Raw genomic sequence first — 12,988 nt, 5'->3', positions numbered from 1 at the left:
AAATTATGCTGAAGTTATTCCATTGAAAAAAAAAGTTGAGTTATGCTAGAATAGTATGCATCTATAATCACTGCTATTCAGAGAGGCTGAAGCTAATTAGGGAGACCTCTGAATTAGGGAGGTCTGTGCTGCAATAGGGCTGAAGCTTATTGCTAAGTCTGGCACCAATGAGGTAAGTAAGCCCTTAGAAGCAGTGGTCCAGTGGGGCTGCCTTAGGAAGGGTGAACCAGCACAGGTCAGATTAGGATCCATCATGAGTTTCCATTATATTTTCAGCCTGGACAAAATAGGGAAACTCTACATCTAGGAAGGAAGGGAAAAATTTGACTTAACAAAACATTTTTCATGTGTAGTGTGTTGCTAATTTGATATAAGTAATATAGCTAAAAGAAAACACATCAAGATTTAAGCAAATCATTGGACAACTTTTGTCAATCAAAATATTTGCTAATATCACAAATGAACTTTCCAAGAATGTATATATCAGTGGTTCATATAATCTTATATAGAAAGTAGGTAAGTTCCATAATTGCTTCATGTGTACATTCAAATAAGGTCTGCATATATATGACTAATTTATTTGTAGTAGTTGCAAAAAGTGATTTTTAATATATTCTTACAGTCTTCCAGTTAATAGTAAACTTTCATGCTGTGGATGCTCAATTCCTTTTGTATAATTGATTTTCTAAGTAATAATCCACTTATTTCCATGTTACTCAGACTCCTAACTGCTGATCAACTGAGTAAAAATTTTGGCATAACCTTTCTTAATTGTTAACCTAAGTATGGGGCATGTTTAAGATATAGTAGTCCATATCAGTTCAATTATAGGCTGCATAAAGGGAAATAAGACTGGGAAGATAGGTTGAGGTAAAAAAACCACAAAAGTCATTGTATGCCTGGAGGAATTTGAACTTTATTCACTTAACCCTTGAGAGTTATTGGCAGTTTTTTGTTTTAACCAAAGCATACTTAAATTTGAAAGTGTATTAAGGATAAATAATAAACTTAGATTTGGTCATATTGAGTTGGAGGAGTCAGCAAAACTTCAGGAGACAGTTGGATACATGGGCTTAATGTAAAGGAAAGTGACATCAGAGCTAAATTTTGGAATTGGACATCATCTTCATAGAATTTGGAAAATACAAACCGAGAGAGTTGAAACAAGAACAGAGGGCTAAGAATGAATCAACACATATTTATTAAGTACCTACTCTGTGCCAGAAACCGTGCTAGGCTCTGAAGTTACAAATACAATGAATTGAAATAATCTCTTCTCCTAGAAACTTACATTCTCTCAGGGAGACAAGTACATCTGTAACTACATACAAAATACAGATAAAAAGAATAAATACAAAGAGGGAGGAAGGCATGAGCAGGTGCTACTGTCAAGTGGACAATTTCCACTTAAAATATGAACTTCTTCAAGATCTCTAAACAAGTTGTCCTTTAGGTTCTGGTTAAATTTCACAATACTTCAGACAAAGTAATGAAATCACACTGTGAAGACCTGACTCAAGAGAGTTAAAAACTGTTCCCAGTTCTATGTTCCCTACTCCAAGTTAGAAAAAGTAATCTTTCTCCTTGTATTCATGATCCTTCCTTGATTCGTGTTTTCCATAGATTGGATGAGATAATTCCCTTTAAAGAGCTTCTTGCTTAAAAGCTAAAAAGTATAAGAGACTTAAGATAATGGATTTTGCTAACAACTGACTTTGTCACCTACTTTGCTTAATTATGATAAATAGAGTTTGAAATTATGATTTACTGCAGATAATCTGCTCTTGAATAATCAAGAGTTGACTGAATGTTTATGTAGTATTATTCCTGGAAATTCAGTTTATAGGCTTTAGACAAAACAGAGTCATTTTTTCATGGTAGATAATTCTCAACTATCATATAAATTTAACCAGTACTAATAAAGATTTATTTTACAATTTTACAAGTAATCATAGACAGCCAGGTGGTGCAAATGGATAGCACTGGACCTAGAGCCAGAAAGACGAGTTCAATTCCTCCTTCAGATACTGTGTGTGTGGTATTGAACAAGTCACCTAATATCTCAGGCTCTGTTACCTCATCTGTAAAATGAGGAAAATAATAAATAACACCTGTCTTAACTAGGTTGTGAGAATTGGACAACATAATCTTTGTGAAGCTCTATTTAAATGCTAGCTATACAATTATATGGCTAGGTAGGTCGCACAGGTGATAGAATGCTGGACCTAGAATCAGGAAGATCTGAGTTTGCCTCATTTTCTTCTTCTGTAAAATGAACTAGAGAAATGGCAAACCACTCCAGTATCTTTGAAAAAAGAACCCCTAAAAGGGCTTATGAAGAGTCAGACACAACTGAAAAATTACTAAAACATAGATACAATTATATACACATGTAGCTCTTGAAAAACTTAAAGCTAAGCTTTGCTGTGCTTTAAACTGGTAGGAGATAATCATTAGTAATAGCTGTTAGAATTCAATTATGCAATACACAGTAATGAATAGTCTTACCAAATCATAGTTAAAAATTAGAAGTTAAGTGGTAAATGGATATTACTTAGATTTTTACCTAGTAGTTACCTAAGTTGTCATTTATTACTTTCTATGTAAGTTGAAAAAAAATTCCTTTTATACTCAAAGTCATTATTTACTTTTTAAAAATTATCTTTAGAGCCTGTTGAAGATTAAATTGGAGAAGTTTGGAAGTCTTGTCAGAAACCAAAGATTTTTCCTTCAAGTTATTTTTAGTTTTAAATTGATTTTGTATTAAGAACTCTGAGCATTTTTCTTATTCTATGCCCACAAAATACTGATCTTAGAGGGGATTTATCTTTTTGTTGATCTGTAAATATATTCTTCAAAGAGTGTTCTTTGTTTAGGTTAGCTTGTCAAATGGATAGTGTTGATAAATGGACTCTTTATTCACTCTAGATTTTAGTTTAATCTGTTTAAGCAAGAACCGGAATGTAATACTACATCAAACAGTATCCATTTGCAGAAAAAAAAATATGCTAATCCCTAATCACTTATTTAAAAGCTTAGAGTATAGATTTTGATCTTGAAGGAATGCTGGAGTCCATCTAGTCCAACCCCTTTATTTTATAGATGAGAAAAATGAAGCCAAAAGAGATTGTCGTTTGCCCAAGATCACATAGGTACAAGTTGTAGAGCCAGGATTTGAACTAAGGTCCTCTGACTCTTAGTCCAGTGCCCTTTCCTCTTGACTTATCTGGAAATCTGGTTGCTCCTCTTCCTGTGCTTTTCTTGACCCTTCTCTCTCTTGCTTTTTTCTCCTACCTCTCTGATAACTTGCTCTCAGTTCACTTTACTGGGTCATTATTCATGCTTCTCCCATGAACCATGTATCTGCCAAAATGTCTGTCCTGATTTGTTTCCTTCTCTTTCTACACCAGGGATTCTTAACTTTTCAGTGAGTCATGGACTCCTTATCAGAATAATGTTTTTCGGTAATTGAAGTAAGTGCTAAATTTCAGTTAGAGATTAGTGAAAATAAAGATGTAATCTTTTTTTCTCTTCCAAGTTTGCAGACTGTGCTGAAATCTATCCACAGGGTCCATGTAGAACTACTATTCTCCACCCTTTTTCTGTTATCAGCTGCAAGAGGGTCAATCATCATTTCTAGAAGATCACTCCCAAATCTGTATTATCTAGCCCTAATCTTTCTCCTCAGTTCCAGTTAACTATCACTAATTACTTCTAGAAATCTCTACCTGGATATCCAGTAAGTATGTAAAAATAAATATATCTAAGGTAGAATTCATTCTCCTTCCCATAAAACAGCCACTTCAAACGTTAGTATCACTAAGGAGGAGATAATAAATTTGAAGTCACATTTGGCTTCTCATTCTATCTGCTCCCCCTACCATTCAGTTGCCAGATCTTGTCTAGTCTTTCTCCCTAACATTTCTCACATCAATTCCTTCTTCCCCACTTATGCAGAACCCACCATTATTCAGGTGAGCATCACCCCTTACCTGTACTATTGCAGTAATTTCCTAATTGATCTCTTTTACTCCAGTCTCTTTTCTCTCCAACCAATCTTCCACACAGTCAAAATAACTTTCCTAAAACATAAATTTTATCGTGCTACCCACATGCTCAAGAAACTTTGGTGGCCCCTGTAGCATCTAGGATAAAACAAATACTCATCAGCTTGGCATGTAAAGTTTTTTACAGAATGATTCCAGCCATTATTTATTTCACATTATTCTCCTTCTCACACACTATGTTCAGACAAAAAGGTTCTACATGCTATTCCTGGAACATCTTCTGCTTCTATGCCTTTCTTCCCTTCTCCAAAAAAAACTTTTGTTCCCATTTCTGAACTATATCCTTCATTAGAACACATGTGGCATCCATTTAAATGATGCAACAATATTGCACGATACTTTGTTTATATCTGTACAAGCAAAGTGATTGTGTATGAGTGTAAAAAATTGGGCTTGCTCATCCATTTTTCAGGTAAGGAAAATCTTTGCTCTTACATTTTGGGAGAAAATGGATAATTAAATAAATTATTTTACTCCCTTCCTTTCTTGTCTTCTCCTTCCCCATCCCAATTCCACTCACCCCAATACACAAAAATATACAGAAACTGCAAGGATTGCCTTTAATGTGGTTACAACAAAGAATGAGACTGATGAAAAAACCACCCACCAGCATACACACACACACACACACACACACACACACACACACACTCACACACACACACACACACACACACACACACGCACACACACACACACACCCCTACCTTGTATAGGAGCAGAGAATGTCTTTGAGGCTTTTTTCCCTGAATTGATCTTTTAATTATATCATTTGTCAATATAAATCATCTCTAAGTCATGTGACATAATAATTGGACTCTGACCCAACAGCAGTTATTTGTCTATTTTAACAATCTTCAAGATCACAATAAAATGATCTATTTTATTATATTTTATTTGTATAGAGAAGGGAAAAACTTTCTAGAAGGTTCTAGGTTCTAGAAGAACCTGTTTTGTTTCATGAATCCTTTTGGCAGTCTGGTGAAGCCACTGGACCCTTTCTCAGAATAAATGAATAAAAGACATAGGATTGCAAAGGAAACAACTTATTTTGAAATACATTTATCAAAATATTAAAAATGAAAAACACATTCATGAACCTAAGGAGATAAGATCCTTGGTATAGATTAAAGATTTTGGTTAATTAAGCTGACTAATTTTGTCAAACTATAGTTCAGTTGCTTTCTGAATAAATTCAACCACAGCCCTATCACAGATAAGTGAAATAGGAAGAGGAATTAGTATAGATCAAGTGAGAATTTTGAAAGGATTCTTGGTCCAATATTCAATTGTTTTATTTTATTAATAATAATAAATAGCTTACAAAATATTTGAATAGCCAATACTTATTTAATTTTGTCCAGATAAGAAAATGCTAAAAAAAAAAGTTTATGACAAATTACAGTGCTGCATATAATCAGTATAATTATGTTTATCTGTATATCTCAGTATCTCTGCTTTAAAAAAAATAGTTTTTTTTTTTAGGAAAATTGATCTTTTGGATATTTAAACTTTAAACTCAGTGCTTTAAGATATCTTATTTGGGAAGAGGGATTTAAAGACTATTAAATATATTTCTTATTTGATACTCATACAATAATAAAGCAGAAAAGAAATAATAAACATTAAAATTTATAATAAGACATTATACTTTAGGTGAATAATTGATGGTTCTTGTGCCTCACATGCCATCTAATACAGGAAGGGGAATAAAAAAAATGCAAAATTGCTCTTCTGGTTCCCAAAGCTATATAACAGATTTATTTGATATAAAGAAAAATTTGTTCATGAAAATGCTTATTTAGGTTTTTCATATTTTATAAGACTTGCTAGAGTTAACTATGGTTCGTAAAGCAATTTTCCATAATAGCTCTTTCAGATATTCTAGTGGAATTGATTTGTGTACAATACTGAGTACTTAATTTATCCTGGTAAAAATATTATGCTAATTTAATTCTGAAGTCATCTTAACTCTTGCAATATATATTTGCATGTAACACACACATGTATACATATATATATATATATATATATATACACAAAAAAAAACAAACTTTTAGAATGGGCCAATTAAAATAAGGTTATTTTCTATATTATTAAAAATTTATTCTAAATAATATTATATTTACTTTTGAAGTAAAGTTTTTTTTGTTTCATTTTTTAACTTTTGAGGCAATAGCTATTCTATGCAAGGATGACTATAACTAAAGGAAATTCTGTACCACCTTGTCTCAGACTAGACCATTAATAGATGACCAAAGGCATGTTTTTCAAAAGGATAACTTGAAAATAACACATTTCTGTTCTTTTTTTTTTTCACTGTCCTTTGTGCTTTGAGAGTAATAAATTTGCAACCACCAAGAACAGTTTGGAGTCAGCCCACTGCAATTCACTCCACCCCTAAGCATTGAGAAGAAATAATATTTTTCTTGGTTAGGCTTTAGCAATCTCTGTCTTACTATCAGCTCTTTTGAAATAGGAATCTTTGGGTCAGTATCTAAAGTCACTTTTAGATTTTTATCATGAGGCATTCTTTAATGGAGCTTAAAAATGAAGATAAAAAAGATTAAAAAACAGAAGAGATATTAACACTAATTTCACTGTCATTTCAGTAGAATAACATTTTTATTGGGATAGAGTTAATATTATTAATCAGTTCCCCAAAGATCCTTTCCTTTCACACTACTTCTGGGATTTGAACAAGTGATTTATTAGTCCTAAATTACACATTCCATATCCCTTTTCCTTCCAGAATGCAAGGTTCCTTTTTCCTTTTGGTACTAGTGCTAAAAATTAAATGACAAGAGTAAACTTTTTTTCCCAGAGACAAAAATTAGAACACTTATGTCATCTTGTACCAGGTAGTTTACCTCCCTTTTTCTCAGTTTTTCCATCTCTAAAGGGAGAATATATTCTATCTCTGTCCACTCCAGAGTAAAATTCAATAGATTTAGTACAAATATATTAAAATATATATTTTTCAGAAAAACAGTGTATATAAATGTAAGGCATTATTATTTATGCCATTACTGTGTAAAACCTAGACTTTTGGTGTTGTACTTGTTTCTCATTAATTGTTTACATTGATGTCAGTGTCTTAATATTTTAAAAAGGCGACTCATCTTATAAGGAATTATGTTAATATTGTTAGTTCATTCAGCCAACATTCATTCATTCAAAATGATTTGCTTATTGTGTTCGAGGTGCTGTTTGACATAAAAGATATAATTAAGTTGGTGGTTTGTGCTCTGATAAGTTATATAGGAAAACCAAGGAGTCTCTCTGTTAGTAGTAGTTCACGATAGAAGTAACAAGTGCCTGTATTCAGTTCAGTTCAATTAAGCAAATATTTATTGAGCCCCTCCTTGTTTCAGGTACTGTGGTAAGGACTACTGATACAAAGACAATAAGGAACCAGTCTCTACTCTAAGAGCTTACATTCTCCTGAGCTAGGGTCTTAGAAGTTTATGAGAGATATTTCAAAAACAGAATGGACAGGGCTTAATAACTTATTTGATGGGAAGTGGAGTGATGACAAGGGAAAGAGAGGAATCTAAACGTCCCTCACAACATGTATAGCACATACCAATAGTTAATAAATGTTTGTTTGCAAGCATGGATAACTGGCAATATTGTGCTGCCATCAACAGAGATAGGGAATTCAGGTAGAGGAACAGATTTGGAGTGGAAATTTTAGAAGTATGATGATGTGGCTGAAAGATGCTGAATGTAGAGTATTCCTGAGTTTACATCCTTATTATTTTGAGTTACTAGCTGTGTTGATTATGACTCAGAGGGTTAGAAGCATGGGTAACTGGGATGAGTGCTTTATCACTAAGGATAAGGAAGTCAGACTTGGGAACAAAAATAATGAATAAGTTTAGTTTCCAATATGTTGAGCTTGAGGTACGTGGTAAGACATTTAGGTGGAAATGCTTGTGAACAGTTGGAAATGTGAATCTAGAAGCTATATTTATAAAGATAATTATATTTGCCAAGTTGAAGGCAAAATTAACTTACTATAAACTAGGATATGCATCTGTAGCTAGTCATATGTTCATTATACCAGCATTTTTGATTATGAATCTGTTACTATGTGGAATAATTCATTCTCAAACTGATTTTTATATTTACACATAGTTCATAATATAGTTCAAAGAAAACAAAACAGTTTCCAGTTTGAAATTTCTAAGAAATATACACATGTGTATGTGTGTATATGTGTGTACATATGCATGTATATACATATACACACATATCTTTTAAGTATAGCTATAGCATACCTCTATTAGTTAAATAAAGAAATAATGAAAATGAATCTTTAAGAAGGAAAAATCCAAATATTCTTCCTAAATTTTACAGTGTAAGTGATTTTGAAAATTTATAAGAAATAGAAAGTGTTAATTATGAAAACAAAGGAAAATGAAGCCATTGTTATAATGATGTAGATACCATATTTCCAATTCCATAGGAAAATTTAAATCTAATGCAAAAATAACAAAATGTATGCACAACAAAGTTAATGTGATTTGTGAAAGACAACTTATTCTTTTCCCACATATCGTTACAGTGACTTTAGATAAAATGTCAGACATTTATATCTCATTGGCCTTCTATATTAATAAATATATTTTTCATAATTTATTATAGTTCACTTTTTTAATTAGGCAATTAGAAATTCAGCATGCACAATTTTTTTTAAAAAGAGACAGTAATAGCTTGCTTGAGTATGTCATCCTGATTCGTAAATTTTTCTTCATAAAAAAAGGTTAAAAACATATTGTCATTTGGTGCAATCTTTAAATGGCTTTAAAATTATTCTGTTGGAAAATGTTTCAGATATTGTGAAAAAAATATTTTCCTTATATATCATTTTTAGTTTTATGTCCATCTCATTTCATCCTAAAATAGCAAATATTCATGATCCTATATGTGCACAAAATAAAATGTCAAGGTATCACTTATTCATCTTCTCATTTTACTGTTCATTCTAGTTAGTGCATAACTGATTCCACTTAACAATAATGAAAATTATGACATTTCTGCCAAATGACATTCAACAAAGGAATTCTTTATTATCTGTGTATGCTGGATGAAAATGCTAAAAATCACTTTCTAGTGTAGATTTTATACCTGAGTGAATAGTGATCAGTGGAAGTGGAAGGCACCAATTTGACATTCCTAAGAAATGACTTTAAGAGAAATAAAATTTGTTCCATAGAATAAAAAAAACCTACTATATACAATACCAAATAAAAAGCAAATCTTACCTTAATAATAATTGTCCATGTGCAAAAAGAAAACTAGGAGATCATAACAACAGATACTATCAGTGTGAAGGTTAACCTTTAGTGAATAGATGCTTTTAGAGAATCATTATAAGAAATCAAATAGCCTACTCTAGAACTCACATGTATCTTTCAACACCCACAGCTTGTTTAAGGGCAGAAAAATCCAGAAAGATGTAATTATGTTCCTAAAATTATAATATGAGAGTATCATTCTAATTTCATACATACTTAATGGCATTATGCAGATTTTTTGTGGTTAGCAAGTTAATAAAAATATAATGTGTATAATATCTTACCAGCAGTGTTCAGCAAATAACTTATTTCAGCCTACTCAATTTTGATAATCTGGGATGCTGAAAATGAAGACTATTGATTCTTCCTCCATGTCACAAAGCCTGTGTGTTTGAAATGCTTGTTATTATGTCATGTATTCTTTGATACTTGTCAAAATAATAGTCATGAGAATGTTTGTAACAGGATAAAAATGAGGCAAACAGTTATTTTTGCATGTTATAATTATTTTACAAAATAAATGTGTGAAATCATATACCAAGGATCAAGATCTCATACCTAAGACCCTGAAAGCTGGACCAGTACTTCCTTGATGTTGAAAAGGTATACCTGATGTCATAAAATAGTGTGTTGTATATTCAAGAATGTCCTGGAATCCAGATAATGGAATTCAAGGTGATGTGAACTACTAAAAGGCTTGTCTGCTGGCCCACCAAAGACTTACTTATTTATCCCAAATCACAGGTGCCCTAACATTTACCAATAAGGAGTGTTTATTTAGACAGCCACTTCTTCAGCATAGTTACCCATCGTGGTCTCTGATTCTGACCACAAAAATTTGGAGGAAATATTCATCATTGACTGTTTTTGTTAAAATAGTGACTCTTTTGAGAAGAGTATCCTTGTGACATTATTACTACGAAGCCACATACAGTGTGATTTCCTAATGGTTTTACAAAGTTCCTCCCCACTCCATTAAAAAGCAAGCAAAATAGAATAAAGTTAATATCAGTTTTCATGTTAACCACATGCCAAATAATGTGCTACTTCAGTGTATAGAATTTTAGCCAATCATATGCTTAAATTTTATAGCATATACTATGTCATGGCACTGTAGATTTCTGTATTGCTTTGCATGATTTGCCAGATTTGGGGTGTAAATAAACATATAGAATTATTAAAAGTCTTCATTTTAAAAAACAAGTTGTTGAGATCATTTATGTTTATGGATGATTGTTTCAAATTGATAGATATCTCAGTTTTGAAGTTTCAGTAATTCTCCATTTTGGTTTAAAGAATAATATAGACTATGTTATTTTAAATAGTAGTTATGACAAAATATTAGGTTGATTTTATAGTCTTAGCACATGTTGATTGATTAAAGAATTTTATATAGAGAGTGACTTTTTGCATTATGATACCATTGTGTTTCTTAGTTTGAGATAATGTGTTCAAAATGTGTGTGTGCTTATAGTATTCCTTTGTGTAAGATCATTAACTTATTCTGTATGTTTATGTTAAAATATCTTATCAATACCTAGTGCTTGTCTGTGGTAATAGGCATTGTAATGAATGCATAGAGAGTTAACTCATAAAAGTTATCAACCAGTCAATTTTATACATTTCAAGGTCATGTTACTAAATAATTTCAAAATGTAATTATTCCTAAGTCCATGTAGGTAAAGAAATAGAGAGGACAGATAGCTAGAACAAAGTCTTCATGCGGTTTTAAACTTTAATAACTTAAAGCTATAGTAGGACTTTGGGATACCTTCTCTATATGTGTGTGCATGTGCATGCATGTAGGTAAATATATAAATATGCATAGAGATATATAGATATATCTATATACATACACACACACGAAGACATAATGTGTGTCTCTAAAGGGATCAAGGTGGAAGAGATTGTGTTTTCTCTTTTTAAAATGTACATTTAATATTCCTACATGTCTGGAATTATAAAATTGGAGGGGAGGGGAGTAAATAATAGTTTTCTATATCAAACTAACATATGAGGTACATACAATAAATTAAACTCCTGTCAGATTCAACTTTACTTGTCCTATTGCATTACTTCATTTGCTTTTTCATCACATTTTTCTTTGTTTTAAAATGTTTTAGAATAAAGAGTTTTCTTAGCAACATAGTAGAGGAGGACTGGCCTCCACCCATGTGGTTTGGAAAACACTTAAAAATAGTAAAATTTAAACAGTACAGTGAGATGTTTGTCTTCCTCACTACCAATTGTCCAGTGTGAAGTGTGATAAGATATGAGCAAAATTCAAGTTTAATAATTTAATAATAATTTAATTCAAGTTTCTTTTGAAAATTCCAACTCCCTGAAGAATAATGTCTTAAAATTTGATGAGAACCAATTTAAATATTATGATTTTTCCCTCCTTTTTTATGTTTGACTTTAACTGATTTTCTTTTTTTCCTGCCTTTTCTAGGGTAGCAAAGTATTGTAGAATTTATGCATAAAGCGGAAGTATTATTTATATGTATTTTTTTTAATTACAGGTAAAGATTATAGTTCCCAACAGCACAGCAGGTCTGATAATAGGGAAGGGAGGTGCTACAGTGAAGGCTATAATGGAGCAGTCAGGGGCTTGGGTGCAGCTTTCCCAGAAACCTGATGGGATCAACTTGCAAGAGAGGGTTGTCACTGTGAGTGGAGAGCCTGAACAAAACCGCAAAGCTGTCGAACTTATCATCCAGAAGATACAAGAGGATCCACAGAGTGGCAGCTGTCTCAATATCAGTTATGCCAATGTCACAGGTCCAGTGGCCAATTCTAATCCAACCGGATCTCCTTATGCAAACACTGCTGAAGTGTTACCAACTGCTGCAGCTGCTGCAGGGCTATTAGGACATGCTAACCTTGCTGGAGTTGCAGCCTTTCCAGCAGTTTTATCTGGCTTCACAGGTAATGACCTGGTGGCCATCACCTCTGCACTTAATACGTTAGCCAGCTATGGATATAATCTCAATACATTAGGTTTAGGTCTCAGTCAGGCAGCAGCGACAGGGGCTTTGGCTGCAGCAGCTGCCAGTGCCAACCCAGCAGCAGCAGCAGCCAATTTGTTGGCCACCTATGCGAGTGAAGCCTCAGCCAGTGGCAGCACAGCTGGCGGTACGGCGGGGACATTTGCGTTAGGTAGCCTGGCTGCTGCTACTGCTGCAACCAATGGATATTTTGGGGCTGCTTCTCCCCTAGCTGCTAGTGCCATATTAGGAACAGAGAAATCCACAGATGGATCAAAGGATGTAGTTGAAATAGCAGTGCCAGAAAACTTAGTTGGTGCAATACTTGGCAAAGGAGGGAAAACGTTAGTGGAATACCAGGAGTTGACTGGTGCAAGGATACAGATCTCCAAAAAAGGAGAATTCGTACCTGGCACAAGGAATCGAAAGGTAACCATTACTGGAACACCAGCTGCAACACAGGCCGCACAGTATTTAATTACACAAAGGATCACATATGAGCAAGGAGTTAGGGCTGCCAACCCTCAGAAAGTGGGGTGAGCACCCTTATTACACATGAGATTGTTTTAACCCCTCCTTAACCCCATTTTCAAGAAGGATGTACTGTACTTTGCAGAAGTGAAGTTTTTCT

At 33.1% G+C, this 12,988-nt stretch overlaps 1 protein-coding gene across 4 annotated transcripts in view; it reads left to right on the top strand.

Moving 5' to 3' along the window:
- Nucleotides 1–12,988, top strand: part of NOVA1 (NOVA alternative splicing regulator 1) — a 166,143-nt gene that overhangs the window by 151,193 nt on the left and 1,962 nt on the right. For all 4 annotated transcript variants that reach the window (XM_027869824.1, XM_027869825.1, XM_027869828.1 and 1 more), the window contains one exon: nt 11,893–12,988. This exon is cut by the window's right edge and continues 1,962 nt beyond it. In XM_027869824.1, coding sequence (XP_027725625.1) covers nt 11,893–12,897 — 1,005 coding nt within the window. In that variant the 3' untranslated portion in view covers nt 12,898–12,988. The remainder of the gene's footprint in view (nt 1–11,892) is intronic.

Source organism: Vombatus ursinus, unplaced genomic scaffold (genome assembly GCF_900497805.2).
Source record: "Vombatus ursinus unplaced genomic scaffold, bare-nosed wombat genome assembly UNPS02014794.1, whole genome shotgun sequence".
NCBI classification, from domain to species: Eukaryota; Metazoa; Chordata; class Mammalia; order Diprotodontia; family Vombatidae; genus Vombatus; species Vombatus ursinus.
This window is presented reverse-complemented; position numbering and strand designations above follow the sequence as displayed.